Source organism: Dendronephthya gigantea, unplaced genomic scaffold, assembly GCF_004324835.1.
Source record: "Dendronephthya gigantea isolate DGI-Jeju-01 unplaced genomic scaffold, DenGig_1.0 000002F, whole genome shotgun sequence".
Classification (NCBI taxonomy): Eukaryota; Metazoa; Cnidaria; class Anthozoa; order Malacalcyonacea; family Nephtheidae; genus Dendronephthya; species Dendronephthya gigantea.
Genome location: NW_021163012.1, coordinates 3,349,433 through 3,373,948, shown reverse-complemented (window position 1 = coordinate 3,373,948; position 24,516 = coordinate 3,349,433). Strand labels below are relative to the sequence as shown.

At 34.3% G+C, this 24,516-nt stretch overlaps 2 protein-coding genes and 1 long non-coding RNA gene across 4 annotated transcripts; 2 read left to right on the top strand and 1 right to left on the bottom strand.

The window, feature by feature from the left end:
- Positions 1 to 43: 43 nt before the first annotated feature.
- Positions 44 to 24,233, top strand: LOC114534495 (5'-nucleotidase domain-containing protein 1-like). 2 transcript variants are annotated; one of them, XM_028555946.1, is made up of 14 exons: positions 44 to 252; positions 752 to 846; positions 1,120 to 1,191; positions 1,514 to 1,623; positions 2,134 to 2,234; positions 2,449 to 2,533; positions 2,611 to 2,785; positions 2,904 to 2,956; positions 3,032 to 3,067; positions 3,469 to 3,590; positions 21,560 to 21,703; positions 22,278 to 22,325; positions 22,799 to 22,970; positions 23,487 to 24,233. In XM_028555946.1, exons 1-14 carry the CDS (start codon positions 166 to 168, stop codon positions 23,567 to 23,569), a joined length of 1,383 nt encoding a protein of 460 aa, XP_028411747.1. In that variant the 5' UTR covers positions 44 to 165; the 3' UTR covers positions 23,570 to 24,233. The 2 variants fall into 2 exon arrangements, with proteins under 2 accessions (XP_028411747.1, XP_028411756.1); XM_028555955.1 differs by lacking the exon at positions 752 to 846 and adding an exon at positions 888 to 987 and having other exon boundaries at positions 172 to 252.
- On the bottom strand, positions 5,120 to 8,056 carry LOC114534544. Its single transcript, XR_003688138.1, has 3 exons — positions 7,956 to 8,056; positions 6,167 to 6,246; positions 5,120 to 5,685 (listed from the first exon to the last, which is right to left on the bottom strand). It is a non-coding gene; the product is annotated as an uncharacterized LOC114534544 (long non-coding RNA).
- Positions 13,007 to 13,980, top strand: LOC114534533 (chromatin-remodeling ATPase INO80-like). Its single transcript, XM_028555996.1, has 5 exons — positions 13,007 to 13,053; positions 13,146 to 13,208; positions 13,347 to 13,376; positions 13,530 to 13,589; positions 13,662 to 13,980. Exons 1-5 carry the CDS (start codon positions 13,029 to 13,031, stop codon positions 13,889 to 13,891), a joined length of 408 nt encoding a protein of 135 aa, XP_028411797.1. The 5' UTR covers positions 13,007 to 13,028; the 3' UTR covers positions 13,892 to 13,980.
- Positions 24,234 to 24,516: the final 283 nt, after the last annotated feature.

The window sequence follows — 24,516 nt, the reverse complement described above, 5'->3', positions numbered from 1 at the left end:
TCAAGAGATGTCAATATTCATCATAAGAACATCAGTAATCATATGAGAAAATCAAATGATCAATCAATAGATTCGATTGACTATCGACCTAAGTTATATTTATTTTAAAGTAGATATATTTTGTAAATTTACTTTATAAATTTTGAAACTACATACACTGGAATAATGTCTTTTCGTTTATGTGACTTCGATGCCATTGGCTTTGATGTTGATCATGCTTTTGTTCAGTATAAGCTGGAGAATCTCTTTCCTGTAAGTTTCATTCCATTACTAGACTAGTAATTAGCTTACTACATATTTGTATGCAGTATTTGCTACTTGCCGAGTGCTCTTGACCTGCTCTGGATTTCAGCAAATGTAGAATGAATCCAAGTTATCCAACGAGCAGAATAACGTATGCTGTAGTTTTCCAGCTAGTCCACTACACCCAGAGTCTACACTCTTTACCTCTGAACACAATGCAATTTAATTTTAAAATCCAAAAATTTTAGATGGTGCATGTCACACATTCAAAGAAGCCCCAGGCAGAATCTGGGTGGATTAGAGCATTTTGCAGATTTTTTTTCTATTAACAAACAATTCAACTTTTGAATCTCCACAAAATTACATTCAGACTCTGACTGACTTGTGGGGCCAAAATTTCCAATCAACTACGAATAATTTGCATGCAATATGTTGTAATTATTAATGTAAACAACATAAAATTGAATTGTGTTGGCATGCCTGCATTATATTTCATTATATTTATCAGTTGGTATATGAGAGCCTGGCAAAAGTTTTAGTTGAAACAAGAGACTATCCCAAAGAGTTGTTAGAAGACAAGTTTGAGAAATATTCGGATTTCTGGTTGGTATATATTTTAATGTCATCTTAATTCTTGAATACAGTGCCATATGCAGATAACGTACTAAACCTGATCGGATTAAGGCATTACTCAATCACTGCATGCCTTTCACATGGATTCATGCAAAGGATTTCGTTAGCTAAGTAAGCACTATATTTTATCCTATAATAGGTTAAAACGTTGAGCATATTGTCTATATAGCATTTTTCATATAGAACCTAATTGTTTTTCAAATATATATATATATGACTGACCAGATCTCTTTTTTTTCATAGCACAAGAGGTCTCATCTTAGATGCTGATAAAGGTGATTTTGTGAAAGTTGGCAATGATGGCAAAGTAATTAGGTACATCACCCACACCTACTCAGAAATCAACCATAAGAATTTATAGTTACTTAAAGCATATATGAGAAGTTTTGGACCCCTGGGCAAAGTTATAATGCAGTACCCCAATCCCCAGTAAAAAATTTCTTACTATTGCATATATATTCAGAGTTAGTGATAGGGTTATTTTGGAAGGATGTTTGAAGTACTTTTAGGGAGATTTGAAGGCATATTTCCTGAAAAATATCAAAAGTAGAATATGGAGTACAGCAGATGCAATTTCCTTCATTTTGGAAATGACATTTTATGACAATATATATTGATTATAAAACTAAAACCATAGAGCATCTCATGGGACAAGCATAATGGATGATGCAAAAATGACTGAAGAATATGGAGAAAAAAGACAATGGTCTCCTTTTGAGAGTTTCCTGGGTGGCATGAAAAAGAAAGGTATGTACGTAAGCTGTATTGTATTGTCATGGCAATTAATGCAAATGTATGCAAGTTTATAGAAGAAGTATGTGTGTCCAGTTTCATATATTTCAGTCAGTGATGCATGCTTGCAAGACAGATACAAGTTTGTAAGCTTTTGTGTGTGTGTTACTGACTCAGTCTGACTGCAAAAAATTATAATATTTTAAACACACATGCTTCTGAACTATGTACCTTTGGAATATATGACCTCACTCAATCCATCAAGTGTTAAGGCCATGTTACACGATGCAATTTTTCTTGCAACTTGAATGCAATTCTACGGAATTCAAAGGGAAGTAAATTTGGCACCTAGGAAACGTTTATGTTCATTACACGTACTTCATGACGTTTCTTACACTTACATTTTGAAGACTCTGCACTAATTTACATGTCTTAAAAGTAGAACTACATTGAAAGTTGCAAGAAAAGTTGCACCGTGTAGATGAAATTGATATTTACTTTTAATCCTAATGATATAATCCCTAGGGAATTTCCTCCGCAGTGCAACATTCAGGATGTTTGAAAATTTCTTTGACATGCCTGCAATGTTGCTATGTGCAAGACTAATTGATATAATGGACACTCAAGTATGTATAACTCTTACTCACATGCCCTATTTAAAGGCTCTTAAATTTTCCATCTAGTACAGTTCAGATGATTGTATCATAGGTACTGTAGCCCAACACTCGTGGTCCGCGCGCGTACACGCTACTCAGTGATTACGAGTGTTGGGCTACCTATGATTGTATTGATTGGTATTTCGTTCATCAGTGATTGTAATTCTCACAACTGAATTAACAGGACACTGGCAAAGAGAAATACAAGCTGATATGGCCTGATGTATTGTCATCATTGATTGTAAATTTTGACTATAGTTCTTTTGGAGGTACAACAGATTTTGACTTGTTCCCCAAGCTGGCTTGAAATTATTGTGAAACAATGTATGTTTGGTTTCTGTTTCAGACAACAAAGGCTACTTTTACCCAGCTCTGAAAGCTGATATCGCTAAATACATCAAACCAACTTCGAAAAAACTAAAAGAATGGCTAAAAAAGTTACGAAATAATGGGAAGAAAGTATTTTTGATAACGAATTCACAGGCTGACTTCTCGATGTTTGTTTTGGAAAATGCTTTCGGGTAAGAAGATGTGAGGTTATGTATTTAGGATCTATGATTTAATTTATTTATGCTGCAAATAATTAATATGTTGACTGTTGTCGTTTATCTCAGTCAATTTATTGCTTTGCTTTTGTAGCGCTGACTGGAGGTCATATTTCGATGTTGCTATCAGTCGTGCAGAAAAACCAGGTGAGCGAGTCTCGGCATAATTCTCGTCATTATTCAATAGTTTGTCTTAAAATCCATTTGTTTTCCATATTTTAGGGTTTTTCCGAGATAAAAATCCATTTGTTGAAGTTGGTAAGTGACACGTTCGGAAATGGCGGGAAAAGAATGGGACTAGTTGTGAATTAAAGATCTATTTACATCGAAAAATTTTAGCTCATTTGTCCAAAATGTATTACCATTAGAATACATTTTCTGAAACCTGAAACAGCGGGAATCGTGCAGAGTGGTGACCGGACATTTTGACGATCGGACATTTTGCCGATCGGACATTTTGCATATCGGACATTTTGCCGAACATAACGATACTCTTATAAGCTTTGAGTTTGACATGCACATAGCAAAAATTGCCGCATTAGAATAATACAATTCAATTACTGAACATAAAGGTTTAGTTTACACATTTTTTTATTAATGTCGAGCACATACATACACATTTTATGAAAAGCATTCCTGTTTTCGTTTAACTTATTTAGTGAATAGAGTGAATGGAAAAGATCCAATTCAAAGTCTAGAAGCTGATAAATATTATGCCCTGGGAAATTCGTCTGAGCTCGAGGAATACTTGTGTAAACTAACTGGAAAAACAGAGATGAAGGTATGTTCTGTATGGAATAGCGACGCTAGACTTACGCGTTCATTTTGGCGCCAAATTTTGCGGCACGACAAGATCTTCCCGCCACATGACGTCATTGTCAGATTGTAGGTACTTTTCCCGCCATAAGAAAGTTTAGAACATGTAAAGCACGTGTTCTAAAATTGCTTGCGCTTGCTCCAAGTTACAGTAACAAGTTTAGGACAAGCTGTTTACAACTCCTAGCAAGTCTGCATAATGGCATTATCAAAATCAGACTTTTGACAAGACTGTTCTGACATGATACGGCTGTGATGATATAACAAACTTGCTACAAAGTTGCAACACATGTTTATTCCGCGCCACTTTATATATAAAGTTTACTTGCCTTAGGTGGTGAGACAAATGTAGTTTTAACCTGATTCTAGAGAATGACTGGAGCCAGAGACAAATTGGAGGCCAATCAGGCCTCATGAATCAATCCCGTGCCTCGATCCTTTAGCGAGAATAACCTAAACTGGGAGCCAAAAATCCTCGCCAATATTAAATGCGCATGTGTAGTAATCATTTGATACTTCTAAAAATTGACACGTTAGTGTTACGTGCAATTTTTGTATTGTATTAAACGGTCACCATTCCATACGGCGTCAACGGCCAATCAGAATAATTTCTGCTTTCGATCATCCCAGAGCTAGCCTTCGTTAGAGGAAATCGCGGGCTCGGGGAACGAGATTGCACGCAGTCCCAATCTCAAAAATCGAGGCAGGGCTGAGTAACTTCCACAGACACGAGCTTTCCCAAGTTTGTGGGAATCGTGTGCGAGCATTGATGCGCTAAATATGCTCAGAAATTCGATTTTAATCGATTATTGTAAGCGATTAAAATGAACGTAGTGATTCCATGTCCAGATTCCACGAATATAATCCTAAACCTGACCCTAACTGCTTGCTAACCCTAAAGGATAAGGATAAAAACCCATAAGGATTAAATTCGCAGATTCAGTACTCGGAATTATTACCAAAATGAATGACTGGTTTAAAGCAAATTTATTAAATCAGGCGGCACGTCAAAAATCGTTTTAACGTTTGTTTACATTCGGACTTGACTTCCACTTTAAAATAAAAAATTTTGATTGGGAACTCGTTTGGATAAGGAAAGTCTCTCGTTTACGAATTCATGTATTGTGGATATTTTACTGACCAATTGGTTGGCACCAGCACAGTACTAATATCACCGTCGCCCCTCTTAAAGAGATCAAGTAAAGCCGGTTACATACGAGAAGAGCAAGGTTTCTACTACAATCTTTTGTAGAATCAGCCTATCTGGCTTCTGATTGGTTAATTTTTGCACTAAATCATCCGGCTGCTTTCTTTGTAAAATCGATGGAGTTTTCATTCAAACGGAGGAGAAACAGAATTTTGAATTGTAAAAGCAGACATGTTGCCGTCCATCGTACAAAGACAAGTTCTGAGAAAATATTTATACATTTTAGGATTACTTCTACGAAAGCTATTGCCCTTGCTATCATGTGAGGTATTATCAAACCATAGTTTCCAAATGTTTGAAAATTTTTATTAATAAAATGCTTATTTGAACATTTCAATGCAATGACCATGTAAAATTTAAAACTGTTCACTACAATCAACACAAATTAATTTACGTAAAATTTCTCGTGCAAGCTAATCAGAATGACAAAATGTGGGGGAAAACAATCCAATCTTCACCAATCTTTCATTATCGAGTTACACAAAAAACATTGCAAAGATGAATCCAAGCAAGAATCCCATTTTTTTAGCCATGACTCTGCCAGCACCGCCAGTGGAAGTCACGGCGACGTTACAGCGGTCGGTTTTGCAACACTTCCCATTGCAAGACTTCAGGTTATCTCTCTTGATCGCGTTTTTACAAGCCTTCGTTACGTCTGGACAGTAATTCGTGGCTTTGCTGTCGCACCCCCTCAGAACATTGTACAGTTTATCAGCTCGTTGAACCAAGGCTGAGTAACAGTAATTTGTGTCACCGCTGCAAATAGTTGTTTCGTTGCATTGTTCCTTTTGTGCTTCCTTGTCGGGAAGAGTGTCAGCTATGTAATTGCACTGATAACATTTCAGAGCGTTTCCTAAAGTTACGTGAAAACAAAAATACATTTAGGCAAGTATATTTGAAACATATTTTACACTAAGATACTGTACGAAACAATTTTTTTTGTAAGTTTGCATTTTATTGCTGCAAAGCTTTCGGTCCGTTAACCTGGACCTTCATCAGTGCACTGATAACAGACCGAAAGCTTTGCAGTATTAAATACTTACGTCGTGTACCTACAAACTAATTTATTTATACTATATGCAGTTTCTGCTCCCCCCCCCCTTGGCTTAACAGTATCAAAATTTTAGATTCATGAGGTAATGGGGCCTGAACACGGACCTTCGTAGGCTTCGTTAGAGGTGATGTAAATTTTGAAGACAATGTGCCTTGTAACAAATGAAAAGCCTAACTTTTAAAGATATTCAAAAACTGCATATCTTTTTATTTTATGCACCATTATATAAGTGTTTATAATTCCGATCGATGCTCAGTCTCAGATATCTATATTTCCTTACCTGAGATTGAGTAGGCCAGCACCATTGTCAAAGTGAGTAAAATTTTGTGAAACATTTTGTAGTTTTGCTTTAAGAACAAACTATAAACAGAACCAAAAGCACGTCAATGTACGATGGCGTTGGAATCAGGAGGTGCATGGCAAAAATATCCCCGTGCGTATCCAATTTACTTTTGATGGATGTTTTATAGTCTGTTGACTTGCAATATATATGGGCAGGAAATCAACCAAAGCCAATGCACTATCGCTTTATCAATAACAGAGTACATTCCATCCGTCGACTGACCTTCACGCGCGTGACATCTGATGCATCTCATAGGTCACGTGTGCGCCGGGCTTTAGAAACGGCTTGTGATTACAATTAAAAGTTATACAACTGGGCTCGGTTGTTCGAAAGGCGTATAGCTTAAACGGTGGATAAGTTGAAAATGGAAAACAAAATTATCTATTTATTGAACAACTGAGCCGAAATATTTCGATGTAAATAGTTTAATTGTCAATGGAAGAACATATTTAATGCATAAGATGTAGTTTCAGTCATTCACAAGACCTATAAGAGTATTTTTAAACTTTGCCTTTGACTTATCCACCGTTTAAGCTAAACGCCTTTCGAACAACCGGCCCCTGGTGATTATACTATACGTCGAATAATTAGCTCGAAATTGCTAGTAATTCAACAGGTAAATAGTCAATATCCATGAGTGCGATTACAAACTAAGGGTCCGGCTGTATTAACTATTTAGCAAAACAAAGTAATTTCTTGTAAAATTTTCATGTGTAATATAAACGCCAATAAACTTGCTCGAAACGCCAATAAATTTGCTCAAAACGCTAATAAATTTGCTCGAAACGCTAATAAATTTGCTCGAAACGCTAATAAATTTGCTCGAAACGCTAATAAATTTGCTCGAAACGCTAATAAATTTGCTCGAAACGCTAATAAATCGCTAGTGTTTTCTTAAGCCTCGTGAGATGAATATCGTGTTTCACTTTCGCAACTAAAAAATGAATGTCAAACAAAAACATCTGCTATTTTGATTATAAGTCTTGTAATGCAGATGTTTCAAACATATACGACAAAACCAGTTTGTTTGCTTAACTACGTGCTTGTCTTTCGTCAATCCTCGTTTGAAAAATAACTTCGTGAAATACAAGCATTCAAAACAAACAATTTTAGTGTTGAATAATAGTAATTTGTACTCGACAGCCAACGATTAAAATTTTAGATAACACATAGACAGTATAATATAGTCCAGCTGTGTAGTGCATCGTAATTTACCTGGCTATTGAGCAGTCGTTTAAGGCTTTAAGATAGCTATAAGCTGGAAGTAACATTACTCCTGCCATGAACGTTGATTCCAAATTGTTAGTAAAAAAATAATGAACCTTTATGTAAAATCTATATCATATACCCTGGCTACTTCATGAAATATATCCTACGGCTACGAAATGACCATCTTTATGTGAATTGTGCTTGTAAAGCAACAAATTTCTATGTCTTTTAGGTAGTCAATTTACCTATTTCTAGACCTGCGTGAACACTGCGGTAAATATACATGTTTCATTGCGACCTTTTGTTTAGAAAACTATGAATTGTTCAACTTTTCACGATCAGAACTTATTCAAATAATAGTAATATAGCGAGTCACATGATGCAGTATTACCATAGCCTTCGTGATAGATGCATGATATGCGTCGATAGTGCCTTCCTCCAAAACTACATATTCGTCATGAAGCAAGATTTATCAACGAATTTTTGTAACGATAGAAATGAATTAAATATAACAAACCTTTGATGCGATTTTTGAAAACAACTGATCAGAAGATACTGAATATGAGAATTGAAAGAGGCGTTGGTGTGGTCGTGCGGATCTTATGTAACTAATTCTCAGTGGTGATATTTTCAAGAATTTGATTGGCTGTGCGAAGACAAAATTAGATACGCCATAAGCAATTTGAGACTTCATAACTCTCGTGACTATCCTTCATGGGACCAACCACAAACAGCGTTTTATACACCACTGTGAAGTTAGCCGCGGATTCGGCCTCAGATTCGGCCTCAGATTGGGCCTCAGATTGGGCCTCACATTCAACTGTGTTCAATCATTCAAAAGTAGAATTTGGTCATTTAATAATAACAGGTTTTTTAGCCATTTTTTCGTTTAAACTTTATAAATACGAAGATGTATAGCTTATTTATGCATTGCTAGACTGTAATTAGAACAAAGCAGTCGATTTTATACAGATTTACAGAGTAAATTGATTATTATTTTTGGGCACTGTGTGAGAAGTGATTGACCCGCATAGATATGGCATACACTATAATGTTTTATTTCAATTCCTGTGTATACGTCTATATTTTACAGAAAAATACGGCCTTACAAATGGCGTGCATCGTTGGGCTGCACAGTCACAACATACTCGGGATTATTTGCTTCCTTTCTCAAATTAAAAATGTCCTTATGATATAAATACAAAAGACTTAACTAGTATATGATCCTCTCACCGACGCTATCAATGTTACAATTTGCCAAAGTCATTTGCTACAACAAGAATTAGCGTAGATGTGCATACAAATCAAACGTACTATTGCCATATGACAAACAATGGTCCAACGAGGTTAGGATTACAAGTTAAACTCGGCGCAACTTTCACACGCATATATAGATCGTTTCAAACGTTATTTAGAACAGTATTTTCCCATCTATCCAAAAGTACACATCAGTTGAAGACGCAGACGTTACACGCTGAATGTTTCAGGGCAACAGCAACGACTCATTGCAAAAACATCTTACAATATTACATGGTGTTGACATATATACCCACGTTATCATCCTAATTGTGCAATTTAAATTTATGCATTTCATACAAAATGCATGCCTATTCCATCCACTGCATTGAAGTTAAAACTTCTGTTTATATGAAGGTATGATTTCATTGTTCTACAAAATAATACAATGTGCTGTGCCGTGTTTTGATGCAGTTTGTAGCGCAGACGATGGAACCTGCGCTTAGGCATTAAGGGATTACTCAGAAGACAGAAGGTTGACGTGCTATTAAAATAAAGCAATTAAAACAGTGATGACATGTAAAATAGACGCACTTAAGCGAACAAAATGCGAAAGAAAGATGATCTCATTATGCCTGCTTAATTAAAAGACACATTTATTCAAGAGGATTAGACACATTAGAGATTAGACAATTATAATATTAGTTATGGTATCAAACTGAATATATAGCCAAAGATGCTCAAAATTTAACTGAAAGGTTTAATGAAGCAAAAAATCTACGTAAAAGATATATAAGATGCCATTATGCTAATCAAGAACAAGTTACAATCATAGAGGATGGTTTCTTATTAACTGTCCATACAAATGTTCTCAAATTTTAGTATTCAGTACATTACTGTATGATCTTTCTCATGACACCAACGTTTTTGCGGTAAAAAGAAAAAAAACGGGCGTTTTTGCGATACATTCCACTTCGATTTCTGACGTATTATTGCGTAATAACCAGATGACAGAAAAACTCAATTATTGTAATTCTGAAACATAAGTTGTAAAATGAAATATAATTTCCGATGGATAAATGAATGTCAAGACAGAATGAAGCAAAAAATCTATGTAAGAGATATATAAGGGGCTATTATACGAAAATCAAGATCAGGTTACAATTGAGAAAAGTACTTAATATTTAGAGGATGGTTTCTTATTAACTGTCCATACAAATGTTCTCAAATTTTAGTATTCAGTACATTACTGTACGATCTTCTAATGACACCAACGTTTTTGCGGTAAAGAAAAAAAACGGGCGTTTTTGCGATACATTCGACTTCCATTTTTGACGTATTATTGCGTAATAATAAGAGCGCAGAAAAGTAAACTATTGTAATTCTGAAACATAAGTTGTAAAATGAAATATAATTTCCATGGATAATGAATTCAAGACAGAATGAAGCGAAAAATCCATGTAAGACATATATAAGGTGATATTATACGAATCAAGATCAGGTTACAATTGAGAAAAGTACTTAATATTTAGAGGATGATTTCTTATTAACTGTGCATACAAATGTTCTCAAATTTTAGCATTCAGTACATTACTGTACGATCTTTCTAATGACACCAACGTTTTTGCGGTAAAAAGAAAAAAACGAGCGTTTTTGCGATACATTCGGCTTCCATTTTTGACGTATATTGCGTAATAATAAGAGCGCAGAAAAGTAAACTATTGTAATTCTGAAACATAAGTTGTAAAATGAAATATAATTTCCGATGGATAAATGAATTTCAAGACAGAATGAAGCGAAAAAATCCATGTAAGACATATATAAGGTGATATTATACGAATCAAGATCAGGTTACAATTGAGAAAAGTACTTAATATTTAGAGGATGATTTCTTATTAACTGTGCATACAAATGTTCTCAAATTTTAGCATTCAGTACATTGCTGTACGATCTTTCTAATGACACCAACGTTTTTGCGGGAAAAAGAAAAAAAACGAGCGTTTTTGCGATACATTCGGCTTCCATTTTTGACGTAATATTGCGTAATAATAAGAGCGCAGAAAAGTAAACTATTGTAATTCTGAAACATAAGTTGTAAAATGAAATATAATTTCCGATGGATAAATGAATTCAAGACAGAATGAAGCGAAAAAATCCATGTAAGACATATATAAGGTGATATTATACGAATCAAGATCAGGTTACAATTGAGAAAAGTACTTAATATTTAGAGGATGATTTCTTATTAACTGTGCATACAAATGTTCTCAAATTTTAGCATTCAGTACATTACTGTACGATCTTTCTAATGACACCTACGTTTTTGCGGTAAAAAGAAAAAAAACGAGCGTTTTTGCGATACATTCATTCGGCTTCCATTTTTGACGTATTATTGCGTAATAATAAGAGCGCAGAAAAACTAAACTATTGTAATTCTGAAACATAAGTTGTAAATTAAATATACTTTCCATGGGTAAATGAATGTCAAGACAGAATGAAGCGAAAAAATCCATGTAAGACATATATAAGGGTATTATACGAATCAAGATCAGGTTACAATTGAGAAAAGTACTTAATATTTAGAGGATGGTTTCTTATTAACTGTCCATACAAATGTTCTCAAATTTTAGCATTCAGTACATTACTGTACGATCTTTCTAATGACACCTACGTTTTTGCGGTAAAAAGAAAAAAAACGAGCGTTTTTGCGATACATTCGGCTTCCATTTTTGACGTATTATTGCGTAATAATAAGAGCGCAGAAAAACTAAACTATTGTAATTCTGAAACATAAGTTGTAATATTAAATATAATTTCCGATGGATAAATGAATGTCAAGACAGAATGAAGCAAAAAATCCATGTAAGAGATATATAAGGGCTATTATATGAAAATCAAGATCAGGTTACAATTGAGAAAAGTACTTAATATTTAGAGGATGGTTTCTTATTAACTGTGCATACAAATGTTCTCAAATTTTAGCATTCAGTACATTACTGTACGATCTTTCTAATGACACCTACGTTTTTGCGGTAAAAAGAAAAAAAACGAGCGTTTTTGCGATACATTCGGCTTCCATTTTTGACGTATTATTGCGTAATAATAAGAGCGCAAAAAAACTCAATAATTGTAATTCTGAAACATAAGTTGTAAAATGAAATATAATATCCAATGGATAAATGAATGTCAAGACAGAATGAAGCAAAAAAATCTATGTAAGAGACATAAAAGGGGCTATTATACGAATCAAGATCAGGTTACCATTGAGAAAAGTACTTAATATTTAGAGGATGGTTTCTTATTAACTGTCCATACAAATGTTCTCAAATTTTAGTATTCAGTACATTACTGTATGATCTTTCTGATGACACATACGTTTTTGCGGTAAAAAGAAAAAAACTCGGTTTTTTTTCGATAACTTGGACCCAAGTTTTTGACGTATTATTGCGTAATAATCAGTTCACGGAAGAACTAAACTATAGGGATTCTGAAGAAAAAGAAAATGTACTCTTTAATATAAATATAATATAATATATATAATATAATATATAATGTAATAGGTATATATTTATTCTTATACATAAATATATCGATTTATATTGATTCAATTATTATATATATAATTATATATATTATAAGAGATTAAAAACATGAACTTGAAATTAATAAAAAAATAGGCACGATACCTCATTTGATTTATTATTTGCACTCGATGCTTTTTTGCTTTCATAGTACTTGTCCTTAAAATTATTTGCGTTTCTTCTCCAATCACTATATAACTGTCTTCTTCCTGAAGACGTATTACTAACTCCACATTTTGTTAGAACAATACCCCAATATCCCTCAGCTCTTCGCCAGCCCTCGTGAAGCCGTTCGTCACACTTGAGCATCACTGCGATCACATTATCTAACGACATTATTTTCTTCGTAAAAACCTTAAAATATATACCTATGTAAGATTAACAGCAAATAGTTTAAAACCAATTGAACGCTGGTCACTTACCATATTCGATTGATTCTTTTAAATCTTATTTTCGATAAATGGAAAAGTTGAATTTTATAAGAAGGAAATGACAGAAATTCTGTAAATGAGCCTGTATAGCTTGCGATATATTTATCAAAATTTAATTTTGGAGTGCGCGAGCTATTAAAGCTTGATTTTGCACATGATGAATGCGAACATTGACAGTGGTGATTGAGTGCTGCCGAATTATGAAATATAGGCCATTAAGTTGGCGCCTCCGTCAAATTAGTCAATTACCACGTCCATCATAAATGTTTGAAAAGCAGTAAATTAACACGAGTAGGCACTATACCGTCGTATCTCTACAACAAAGTAGCTACCTTCGTGATCATGAGCGAAACATCTGATGTCAGAAGTAAGTTAAAAACTATAATCTGTACCTGCAGCAAGCTACTTTTCATTCGCTCGTTCTCATTTCATATTTGTGATAAATCATTTAACTTTCAGTGAGCGATGCGCCTGCAACAGAAAATAGCACAGGCGCAGATGGTATGGAACAAAAACTCGCCGGTTAGTAGACATGCACTTCTACACATTTTTTTTCCATGATTATGTATACGCATGATATAATCATTGATTATCATTTCATACAGTTAAATCAAACCCAAACTTTTATATTAATTTTATATTTATTCATTTCTTGTTTAGAATTGGAACGAAGGGTTCTGGAATTAACTGGTATGCAGAAGGTTTAGATGCCACAAATCAGGCAAAGTTCCTTAGGCTTAGCTGTATAGACACTTATCGTCTTATCTTAATTATTTTTATTATGTAATGTTTTTAATCCTATTAACCTTCGCATATGCATGCTACATTTTAAAATTAATATAGGGTTGATACGAAGTAATGGAGGTCATTCAACGACCGAAAGCGGTCAAAACCACAATAGAGGTATTATCAAATACTCTATAAACACGACAGTAGAATGACGAATGTGATATTTATTTAATTTCTTAATTATAGACATCATTTGTTGGAGATGCAACAAAAGAGGGCACCCAAGACGATTGTGCCCGAGAAATGAAACAGACCAAAGAGAGACTAGGAGTGGGAGTAAGGGGAATGAAAGCGGAAGCGAGAGAGGAAGAGGACGAGGGAGAGGACGTGGGAGAGGGAGAGGGAGAGGGAGGGGAGGAGGAAGAGGGACGAGACGAGCTGACAGAGCACAGAAGTACACAGTGTATTTTAATTAAAAATTCATTTAGAACTTGAATATGGTATTTTTTAAAAATCTACATTGCGCAATGAGTTTTAAAGTAATAATAATTATATTCCCTTATTCATGCAGATTGCAGGAAAAGGAGCTTTAAGTAGCCCTTAATATGCGCGTGGCCATTTACATCAGAATTGTATAAGATTTGGTCGATGTATCGCAAAACGCCCGTTTTTTTCTTGTTACCGCAAAACGTTGGTGTTCATTAGAGAGATCGTACAGTAATGTACTGAACTAAAATTGAGAACATTTGTATGGACAGTTAATAAGAAACCATCCTCTAAATATTAAGTACTTTTCTCAATTGTAACCTGATCTTGATTCGTATAATATCACCTTATATATGTCTTACATGGATTTTTTCGCTTCATTCTGTCTTGAAATTCATTTATCCATCGGAAATTATATTTCATTTTACAACTTATGTTTCAGAATTACAATAGTTTAGTTTTTCTGCGCTCTTATTATTACGCAATAATACGTCAAAAATGGAAGCCGAATGTATCGCAAAAACGCTCATTTTTTTTCTTTTTACCGCAAAAACGTAGGTGTCATTAGAAAGATCGTACAGTAATGTACTGAATGCTAAAATTTGAACATTTGTATGCACAGTTAATAAGAAATCATCCTCTAAATATTAAGTACTTTTCTCAATTGTAACCTGATCTTGATTTTCGTATAATAGCGCCTTATATATGTCTTACATGGATTTTTTCGCTTCATTCTGTCTTGACATTCATTTACCCATTGGAAAGTATATTTAATTTTACAACTTATGTTTCAGAATTACAATAGTTTAGTTTTTCTGTGCTCTCATTATTACGCAATAATACGTCAAAAATGGAAGTCGAATGTATCGCAAAAACGCCCGTTTTTTTCTTGTTACCGCAAAAACGTTGGTGTTATTAGAGAGATCGTACAGTAATGTACTGAATACTAAGATTTGAGAACATTTGTATGGACAGTTAATAAGAAACCATCCTCTAAATATTAAGTACTTTTCTCAATTGTAACCTGATCTTGATTCGTATAATATCACCTTATATATGTCTTACATGGATTTTTCGCTTCATTCTGTCTTGACATTCATTTACCCATTGGAAAGTATATTTAATTTTACAACTTATGTTTCAGAATTACAATAGTTTAGTTATTCTGTGCTCTCATTATTACGCAATAATACGTCAAAAATGGAAGCCGAATGTATCGCAAAAACGCTCGTTTTTTTTCTTTTTACCGCAAAAACGTAGGTGTCATTAGAAAGATCGTACAGTAATGTACTGAATGCTAAAATTTGAGAACATTTGTATGCACAGTTAATAAGAAATCATCCTCTAAATATTAAGCACTTTTCTCAATTGTAACCTGATCTTGATTTTCGTATAATAGCGCCTTATATATGTCTTACATGGATTTTTTCGCTTCATTCTGTCTTGACATTCATTTACCCATTGGAAAGTATATTTAATTTTACAACTTATGTTTCAGAATTACAATAGTTTACTTTTCTGCGCTCTTATTATTACGCAATAATACGTCAAAAATGGAAGCCGAATGTATCGCAAAAACGCTCGTTTTTTTTCTTTTTACCGCAAAAACGTTGGTGTCATTAGAAAGATCGTACAGTAATGTACTGAATGCTAAAATTTGAGAACATTTGTATGCACAGTTAATAAGAAATCATCCTCTAAATATTAAGCACTTTTCTCAATTGTAACCTGATCTTGATTTTCGTATAATAGCGCCTTATATATGTCTTACATGGATTTTTTCGCTTCATTCTGTCTTGACATTCATTTACCCATTGGAAAGTATATTTAATTTTACAACTTATGTTTCAGAATTACAATAGTTTAGTTTTTCTGTGCTCTCATTATTACGCAATAATACGTCAAAAATGGAAGTCGAATGTATCGCAAAAACGCCCGTTTTTTTCTTGTTACCGCAAAAACGTTGGTGTTATTAGAAAGATCGTACAGTAATGTACTGAATGCTAAAATTTGAGAACATTTGTATGCACAGTTAATAAGAAATCATCCTCTAAATATTAAGTACTTTTCTCAATTGTAACCTGATCTTGATTCGTATAATATCACCTTATATATGTCTTACATGGATTTTTTCGCTTCATTCTGTCTTGAAATTCATTTATCCATCGGAAATTATATTTCATTTTACAACTTATGTTTCAGAATTACAATAGTTTAGTTTTCTGCGCTCTTATTATTACGCAATAATACGTCAAAAATGGAAGCCGAATGTATCGCAAAAACGCTCGTTTTTTTTCTTTTTACCGCAAAAACGTTGGTGTCATTAGAAAGATCGTACAGTAATGTACTGAATACTAAAATTTGAGAACATTTGTATGGACAGTTAATAAGAAACCATCCTCTAAATATTAAGTACTTTTCTCAATTGTAACCTGATCTTGATTTTCGTATAATAGCCCCTTATATATCTCTTACATAGATTTTTTGCTTCATTCTGTCTTGACATTCATTTATCCATCGGAAATTATATTTCATTTTACAACTTATGTTTCAGTATTACAATAATTGAGTTTTTCTGTCATCTGGTTATTACGCAATAATACGTCAGAAATCGAAGTGGAATGTATCGCAAAAACGCCCGTTTTTTTCTTTTTACCGCAAAAACGTTGGTGTCATGAGAAATATCATACAGTAATGTACTGAATACTAAAATTTGAGAACATTTGTATGGACAGTTAATAAGAAACCATCCTCTATGATTGTAACTTGTTCTTGATTAGCATAATGGCATCTTATATATCTTTTACGTAGATTTTTTGCTTCATTAAACCTTTCAGTTAAATTTTGAGCATCTTTGGCTATATATTCAGTTTGATACCATAACTAATATTATAATTGTCTAATCTCTAATGTGTCTAATCCTCTTGAATAAATGTGTCTTTTAATTAAGCAGGCATAATGAGATCATCTTTCTTTCGCATTTTGTTCGCTTAAGTGCGTCTATTTTACATGTCATCACTGTTTTAATTGCTTTATTTTAATAGCACGTCAACCTTCTGTCTTCTGAGTAATCCCTTAATGCCTAAGCGCAGGTTCCATCGTCTGCGCTACAAACTGCATCAAAACACGGCACAGCACATTGTATTATTTTGTAGAACAATGAAATCATACCTTCATATAAACAGAAGTTTTAACTTCAATGCAGTGGATGGAATAGGCATGCATTTTGTATGAAATGCATAAATTTAAATTGCACAATTAGGATGATAACGTGGGTATATATGTCAACACCATGTAATATTGTAAGATGTTTTTGCAATGAGTCGTTGCTGTTGCCCTGAAACATTCAGCGTGTAACGTCTGCGTCTTCAACTGATGTGTACTTTTGGATAGATGGGAAAATACTGTTCTAAATAACGTTTGAAACGATCTATATATGCGTGTGAAAGTTGTGCCAAGTTTAACTTGTAATCCTAACCTCGTTGGACCATTGTTTGTCATATGGCAATAGTACGTTTGATTTGTATGCACATCTACGCTAATTCTTGTTGTAGCAAATGACTTTGGCAAATTGTAACATTGATAGCGTCGGTGAGAGGATCATATACTAGTTACGTCTTTTGTATTTATATCATAAGGACATTTTTAATTTGAGAAAGGAAGCAAATAATCCCGAGTATGTTGTGACTGTGCAGCCCAACGATGCACGCCATTTGTAAGGCCGTATTATTCTGTAAAATATAGACGTATACACAGGAATTGAAATAAACATTATAGTGTATGCCATATCTATGCGGGTCAATCACTTCTCACACAGTGCCCAAAAATAATAATCAATTTACTCTGTAAATCTGTATAAAATCGACTGCTTTGTTCTAATTACAGTCTAGCAATGCATAAATAAGCTATACATCTTCGTATTTATAAAGTTTAAACGAAAAAATGGCTAAAAAACCTGTTATTATTAAATGACCAAATTCTACTTTTGAATGATTGAACACAGTTGAATGTGAGGCCCAATCTAAGGCTCAATCTGAGGCCGAATCTGAGGCCGAATCCGCGGCTAACTTCACAGTGGTGTTTTATACTGCTGTTATGAATACGGCTAATCCAATAAAGGCTGCCCTTTCGAAACATTAAACCTCGAACTCTGAACTCGTAACGATGATGGATCTATTGATGATATAAGATGATATAAGATAAGATGGTTATTCCTACAATATATATATAGAGGTTTTACAAGAGAAAACCTATCTTTTCAAGAATTCCAGATGCAATTCAGTGAATTTTAGGCTGCGTTCACATGCATGTTACCGGATGCGCTTGTCATGACATCTGTTCGTCGTTATGAAGCAACCCTGATTAGCAAGTGCTTATTTGGTGTATTTATTCATCACAAAATCTTCACTGTCTTTAATTAGCTTCAAATTGACCTGTTGCGATTTGACCTGTTCAATTTGACCTGTTCAATTTGAACTGTTCCTGTGAACTGGGTCTATGTTATTGTGAAACTTCATTTTTTCGACTCCATGAAAAACTGTTGCCTCTATTCAGTGACATTACCAAAATATTGCAACCTGTTATTTTCCTGGAGCTCCATCGTGTCGTATTTTTGTTTCGTAATTAAAGCCTTTTTACAATCACAAGAAGTGCATTAATTTATATATATATATATATATATATATATATATATATATATATATATATATATATATATATATATATATATATATATATATATATATCGCACTATCGTTTGTTTTTTTATTCATAACTTCAAATTTAAAACTTTGCTAGTAATTGCCTATTTAAAAACCCACTGTAATGACTCATGAATTTATATATGAAATGTATTTGTGACGTATGTCGCCAACCGTTGAGAGGACTGGCACTGGGTCTCGAATTTCCTTTTGACGTATGCAACCTGTCCAGCCAATTAAGTGCCTGGAAATATCAGCAGTGATGCCGATGGGAATCATGCAGGTACATATAATGATCCGTAACGCCAACGCCTCAATCGTGTCTCAAATCCTCCGAGCTGTTGTACTTCAAGAAAATTTTATATCGTAAGGTAAGTTTATTAAATTCTGCATGCCTTTCCTTTTTCCCTTAGCTTTGTAAAATGAATTGCTCATAACGCGTATCCTGAGATTGTGTAAAGTGACATTATTGTCGTATTTTTCACAGCAATTCAAACAAGTCTATACTGTATCTGATGCATTTCGTAATCAAAACAAATGTGATAAATTAATTGTAGATTGTGGAAGATTTTATGTAACCCAATCAATAATCCAACAATGCATATACAATATATGTTTCATTGCTTTTGTGTAGCTAATACAGTTACGAATGATTTTTCATCACGCATTGTTTCATCGCATATAGTAAACTTCAAGAAACGCATAGAAACGTGAGGTTTACTCAAATTATTGATTATATAAGTGCAAATTGTTCTCTTATAGTGTCAAATGGTTAGTCCATAAAAGTGCTTTTTTATTTATAGCTTGTCTGTAAAAGAATTCGTTGCAATATGTTCAACAAAATGTTACTCACTTTGGCAACTGTGCTTGCCTTCTCATCGTTCGGTAAGGAAACACGGATAAATATCGTTTATTGCAACAAAATTCTTCAACAAAGGCGTAGCCAGCCTAACGATTTAGTCATGCTGTGCAAATTTTATGTTATAGAAATTCATTGTTTTCACATGCAGTCAATGAACACCAAAATATTAGCATAGCATGCATGACTAAATTGTCGGGCTGGCTACGCCACTGACTTTAAATGAGCAGAATAATGGCATGCAACAATACTATAAAAATCTTGAAAAAAGACGATTCAGGCAATTGCTGATGCTATGTATATACTTGGGAGCAATTTCTTGCATTTTAAGTATTCGACTGAGTGTTTAGGATTCTATAATAAACTTAATTTACCCTACAATATTATAACTATAGAAGATAATCTTCTCGAAACCTTCCCTTGACCGGTCACAATTGAAAAGAATATCAAACGAAAAATTTCGTTTGATCGAAAAACTCAGCCTAGTGAATGGAACACAGCCCTGAGATGATTTACGACTATTACAGTGCTACTTGCCTAATACTTATACGAATGTGTTTTTACGTACCTTCAGGAAGCGCTCTGAAATGCCATCAGTGCGATTACTTATCGAAAACTAGGCCTGACGATCAAGCTCAAAAGTGCAAAGATACTCGCAATTGTCCCTCTGACATAAAGTATTGTTATTCGGCTTTGGTTAAACAAAGAAATGGATGGTATCGCGTTCAGAGAGGATGCAATAGCAAAGCCACGAATTACTGTCCTGATGTGACCCTGGCATGCAAAACTGCTACCGATTTTTACGCCCTGCAGTCGTGCACTGGAAATTGTTGTAACACCGACCTGTGTAATAGCGGCATTTCTGTTAACATCATTACTGCAAAATTTCCGGTTTTTTTAGTGTTCATCTTTGCGTTGTTTTTTGCCTAACCTGATGAACGATTGATCGAGGTTTCTTTTAGATTTATCGCCTTTTTGCACATACTCTATACTCATACTCATTTGGGAATTTTTGCACATACTCAGCGTGTATCTTAATGGTGTACTGTCAGTTTATATTTTTTTCTAAAACTTTCACCTCTGTTCATAGTTATGATTGTAAGTTGTAGCTTGAAGATGGACAGTTAAACTGTTCGAAACGTTGTTGAAATAAAAGTAAAAACCTCTTGTGGAATCCTGTTTGAAACTCAATTCAATTATGTAATTGTATTCTGATTGTTTAATTTTGATAATTCTATCTAGTCATTTGTTTAAATGGTATGTAAATGACATTAAAAATAAAGGCATTCTGATTGGCTTCAGTACCTCAAGAATGTAAACAAATATGTCGATTAGTTTAAAACAAAATTCCACCTTGTTCATCTGCGCATCACCAGACTTTAAATGCATTAGTTCCTTTATTCCTTATATAACTATAATTACAAAAAATTAACTTAATAATTCAAAATATTAATGTGGGAATTTTCCTTGCATAATGAGGTTAATTAGCGTCGCGTAGCAACAAGAATCTTAAAGCAAGCAAAATGGCAACAGTGTCTGCATTTGTTAAGTAGCAAAAAGTGTTGAAAAGTCTAAAAACAGTTTAAAAAATGTGGATGGGGAAAAATTAAAAACTCGGTCATTATGAAATGCATTAAGTTAATGCAAATAATTCACCAGACGTGAAAAGAAATGTTGCGAAATGTTGTAAACTGCGGAAAATACAGTTTTGAAAAGTTTGCAAATTTAATACCTTTGTACTACGCCCGAAAATTGTAACACATTTAGGCCAAAAACGGTAACTATTTTCATACGAAATACAAAAGTATGCAATTTTGCAAGGCGCATTTGATAAAAACAAAAACCAAATATTGAATTATTTAGTTTACCTAAACTATCTGCATGTACACGTCTTATTAATTTCTAAAGCAATTAAATTTTCTCTTGAGCATTATTTTATTTGTGCCTTTTTCATTCAGAATTTCTCTGTTTTTCATCTTGTAATAGATCTGAAAATTCTTCCCAGCCAATCACTGAGCTCCATTTCACCGAAAGTGACGCTTGCCATATAATGATAGTCCTTTATCATAAAGCTCATGTGCATATTTTATCGTGTTTAGATTTTGTTCTTTGGTGATAGTTTGTTATCAGATGTCTATCCTCCGAAATGTTTTGCCAACTGGCAAACTGTCGCTCTTCTTGAAGAGCTGGAGTTGGAAATAGACAATGAAGTTGATGGTCAAAATGACAATGTTAATAATGGGGTAAGTGTACTATAGCCACGTTTACACTACACTCGAGTTTATTTGCACAGCACGTCTAAAACGGGTACCCGTACCCAATTCATCCGTGCCCGGCCTTTGTTTTGGTAGCCTGAACACTAATGGGCACGGGTACCCACTTTAGCCGTACCGTGCTAATAAATTGAATGTAGTGTAAACGGGGCTTAAATTACACTGCACTCAATTTATCGACACGGCACGGCTAAAATGGTTTCATTTGTGCTCGGCCTTTGTTTTGGCAGCCTGAACACTAATAAAACTGGAAACGAGTACCCATTTTAGCCGTGCCGTGTCGATAAATTTTGTGTAGTATAAACAGGGATATACCAGGGACCGTGCATGTTGATCCTTGATTGTGGGGCTAATATTCATATATTTGTGATATTCGTGTTAACAGTCCGTAAAATTAATAAAACAATCTATTTAAAAAAAATCTCACGTTTCTCCGCGTTTCTTGAAGTTTCCCGAATTCAGCATTTCCGTTAAATTTCGATCTATAAATAAGTGAGCTATAAAACCTTTGCACAGTACTGATTGAACATCTTTTTTTCATTAGGAAGATTGCGCCGACGACGAACCAGATACCAAGAAACAGAAATTAAATGTAAAATTATGTTTTTGAAACTTGGTGATCTTAGAATAATGTAATATACGCGAATTAATGACGGGACATCGGTGGGGATAGAATTATTTGATGAAATGTGGGCAGTTTGAAGACTATACTCGACTCTTAATTATTTTTAATCATAGTTAATATGTTTTAATCTAGGGAAGCCTGGCGGTTACTTTTGCATCCATGCACCTATAGTGACCACGACAATCAACTTAACATGTTCACGACAATGAGACAAAATGAAAAGTAGTTCATAGCAATGATAGCATAGCATTGGATCTTTTGTCTAAATGCATTTGACAAATATCCCATTCATACGGGAAGAATATATATTGGCAAATAACATTTTATTTAATTAAATTTATTCCTTCTACGTAGCCTGAAAATGGTTGGAAATGGTTAGTGTTTTCACAAATATATCCAGTACTGACCAACTGCTATATTTATTTTGCGCTCTCTTCCAGGAAGACACGAATGGCAGACAAAAAGATGACCATATCACATCCAAAGATATCTTAACATCTGCAACTTGGGGTTCCATATTTGGCGTTGATGGAAAGCTAATGAATACGCTTTATAGTTCCCTAATTGACGAGTACAGCTCACTCGTGATAGCTGGACTGGACTCTATAACAGGTGAAATTGTACCAGTGGCCTAATCTCCAGTAGACCTTATGCATAATGACGTAACAAGCCGTGACATCAGATCTGCAGGGAATTCTGGTCTTAATAGTCATGGCGGGAAATTTTGAACTTTGAATTTTTCGCCGTTACTACTAAACCAGAATTCCCTGCCGGCGTGATGGCTTGATACGTCATTAAGCATAAGGTCTAGTTCAAATACCTTACCCTGGATCCACCATTGGGCTGTACTGCGAAATCGGCAGCACTTTTAGGGGCTGTTTACATGAGCCCGGTTACCCGAAATTCAACGTAGAGTAAGATGACTTTGAACTATTGAAATAAGTTTTTAAGAAAAATAATAATAATTTTTCTCTCGTAGTATACTGCATCAGTTGATTATGACCCTGTCCGGTAAAAGCAATACTCGATGGCACTTAGTGACTTAAAAAAAGGCAATGCCATGAGATCCGACAAGTGGAACTTCGAAAACTTGCTTAATACTTTCTGTTTATATATTTGTGTTTATAGAATTGCCATTGGATCATACATTTGAGAAAAGTCGACATAATGGACGGACACATTTTTTTCCACGGGAACCAACCACCTCGTGATACATTAACTATAAATCATATGAATGCTGATTTTTTAAATACCACTGAATGCAACTCTCCATACATTCAAGCAACGAAATTTGTATGAATATAATAGTTATATAATTATAATAATTAGTATAATATATTTTTTGATACATACACCCTGTAGAAAGCGACGTGCGCTAAAGCGTATATTCATGAATATTAGGCCATGTAATGTGCACACGGTAACGTTTTTGAGCGTTTTCACATTTGTCTTCATTGCAAAACAGTTACAAACACCGTCAAGTTACAAATTGACGCTAATTTGACATATTAAGCATGTATTTTCCCTTGGAACGTGTGGACTTTGTGTGTGAACGTGTAAACCCTGTGAACGTCTGAACAATAAAACAGAAAAAACCTCGAAAACGACACTCGTGTGCTCATAGCCTAAGTGTTGCGTTTTTATATACACCCTGTTCTACTCAATCCAATATCTCAAAATCATCTCACGCTTTGTTGAGTGACTCAAGTCTCGGCTAAGCGGGGCCATGTAAACAGTCCCTAAGTATACTCATATTGCCCGTAGGTTTTGAATGTAAATTGAAAATATGTTGTAATTCTGACGAATTTTTCATTAGTCTGACTTTAAGCTAGCTGTCTGGAGCAATTAACATCAACGGTTTTCGAGTACTCTTCAGCCGCCCACACAATTTTATTACCTTCCACTGTTTCTATTGACTATATCTTATTGGTTCAATTGCAGCTATTCAAATTAACTAGCGGTGTTCCTTTGGGACGAATTCGAGCACCTGCCAAAGCATATCGAAGTGTCTTTGTAATAGGACCGTTTAAAGCTCCATTTCAGAAAGTAATATTCGATTAAAACTGGATGTACAAAAGGCAAAGAATGTAGAACAGTAGAAATGCGAATCGCGATAGTTTCGTGGAGTCCACGGGCTGGTCCATTGGACGAAAAATAT

Bases quoted from the DNA above. Each gene is read 5' to 3' on its own strand.
- LOC114534495 (XM_028555946.1), top strand. From the start codon at position 166: ATGTCTTTTCGTTTATGTGACTTCGATGCCATTGGCTTTGATGTTGAT. The intron at 3,591-21,559 runs GTATGTTCTGTA...TATCGTGTTTAG, and splicing joins CTGGAAAAACAGAGATGAAG to ATTTTGTTCTTTGGTGATAG. The intron at 22,326-22,798 runs GTAAAATTATGT...GCTCTCTTCCAG, and splicing joins CCAAGAAACAGAAATTAAAT to GAAGACACGAATGGCAGACA.
- LOC114534533 (XM_028555996.1), top strand. From the start codon at position 13,029: ATGAGCGAAACATCTGATGTCAGAA. The intron at 13,209-13,346 runs GTTAGTAGACAT...TTTCTTGTTTAG, and splicing joins TATGGAACAAAAACTCGCCG to AATTGGAACGAAGGGTTCTG. The intron at 13,590-13,661 runs GTATTATCAAAT...TCTTAATTATAG, and splicing joins CGGTCAAAACCACAATAGAG to ACATCATTTGTTGGAGATGC.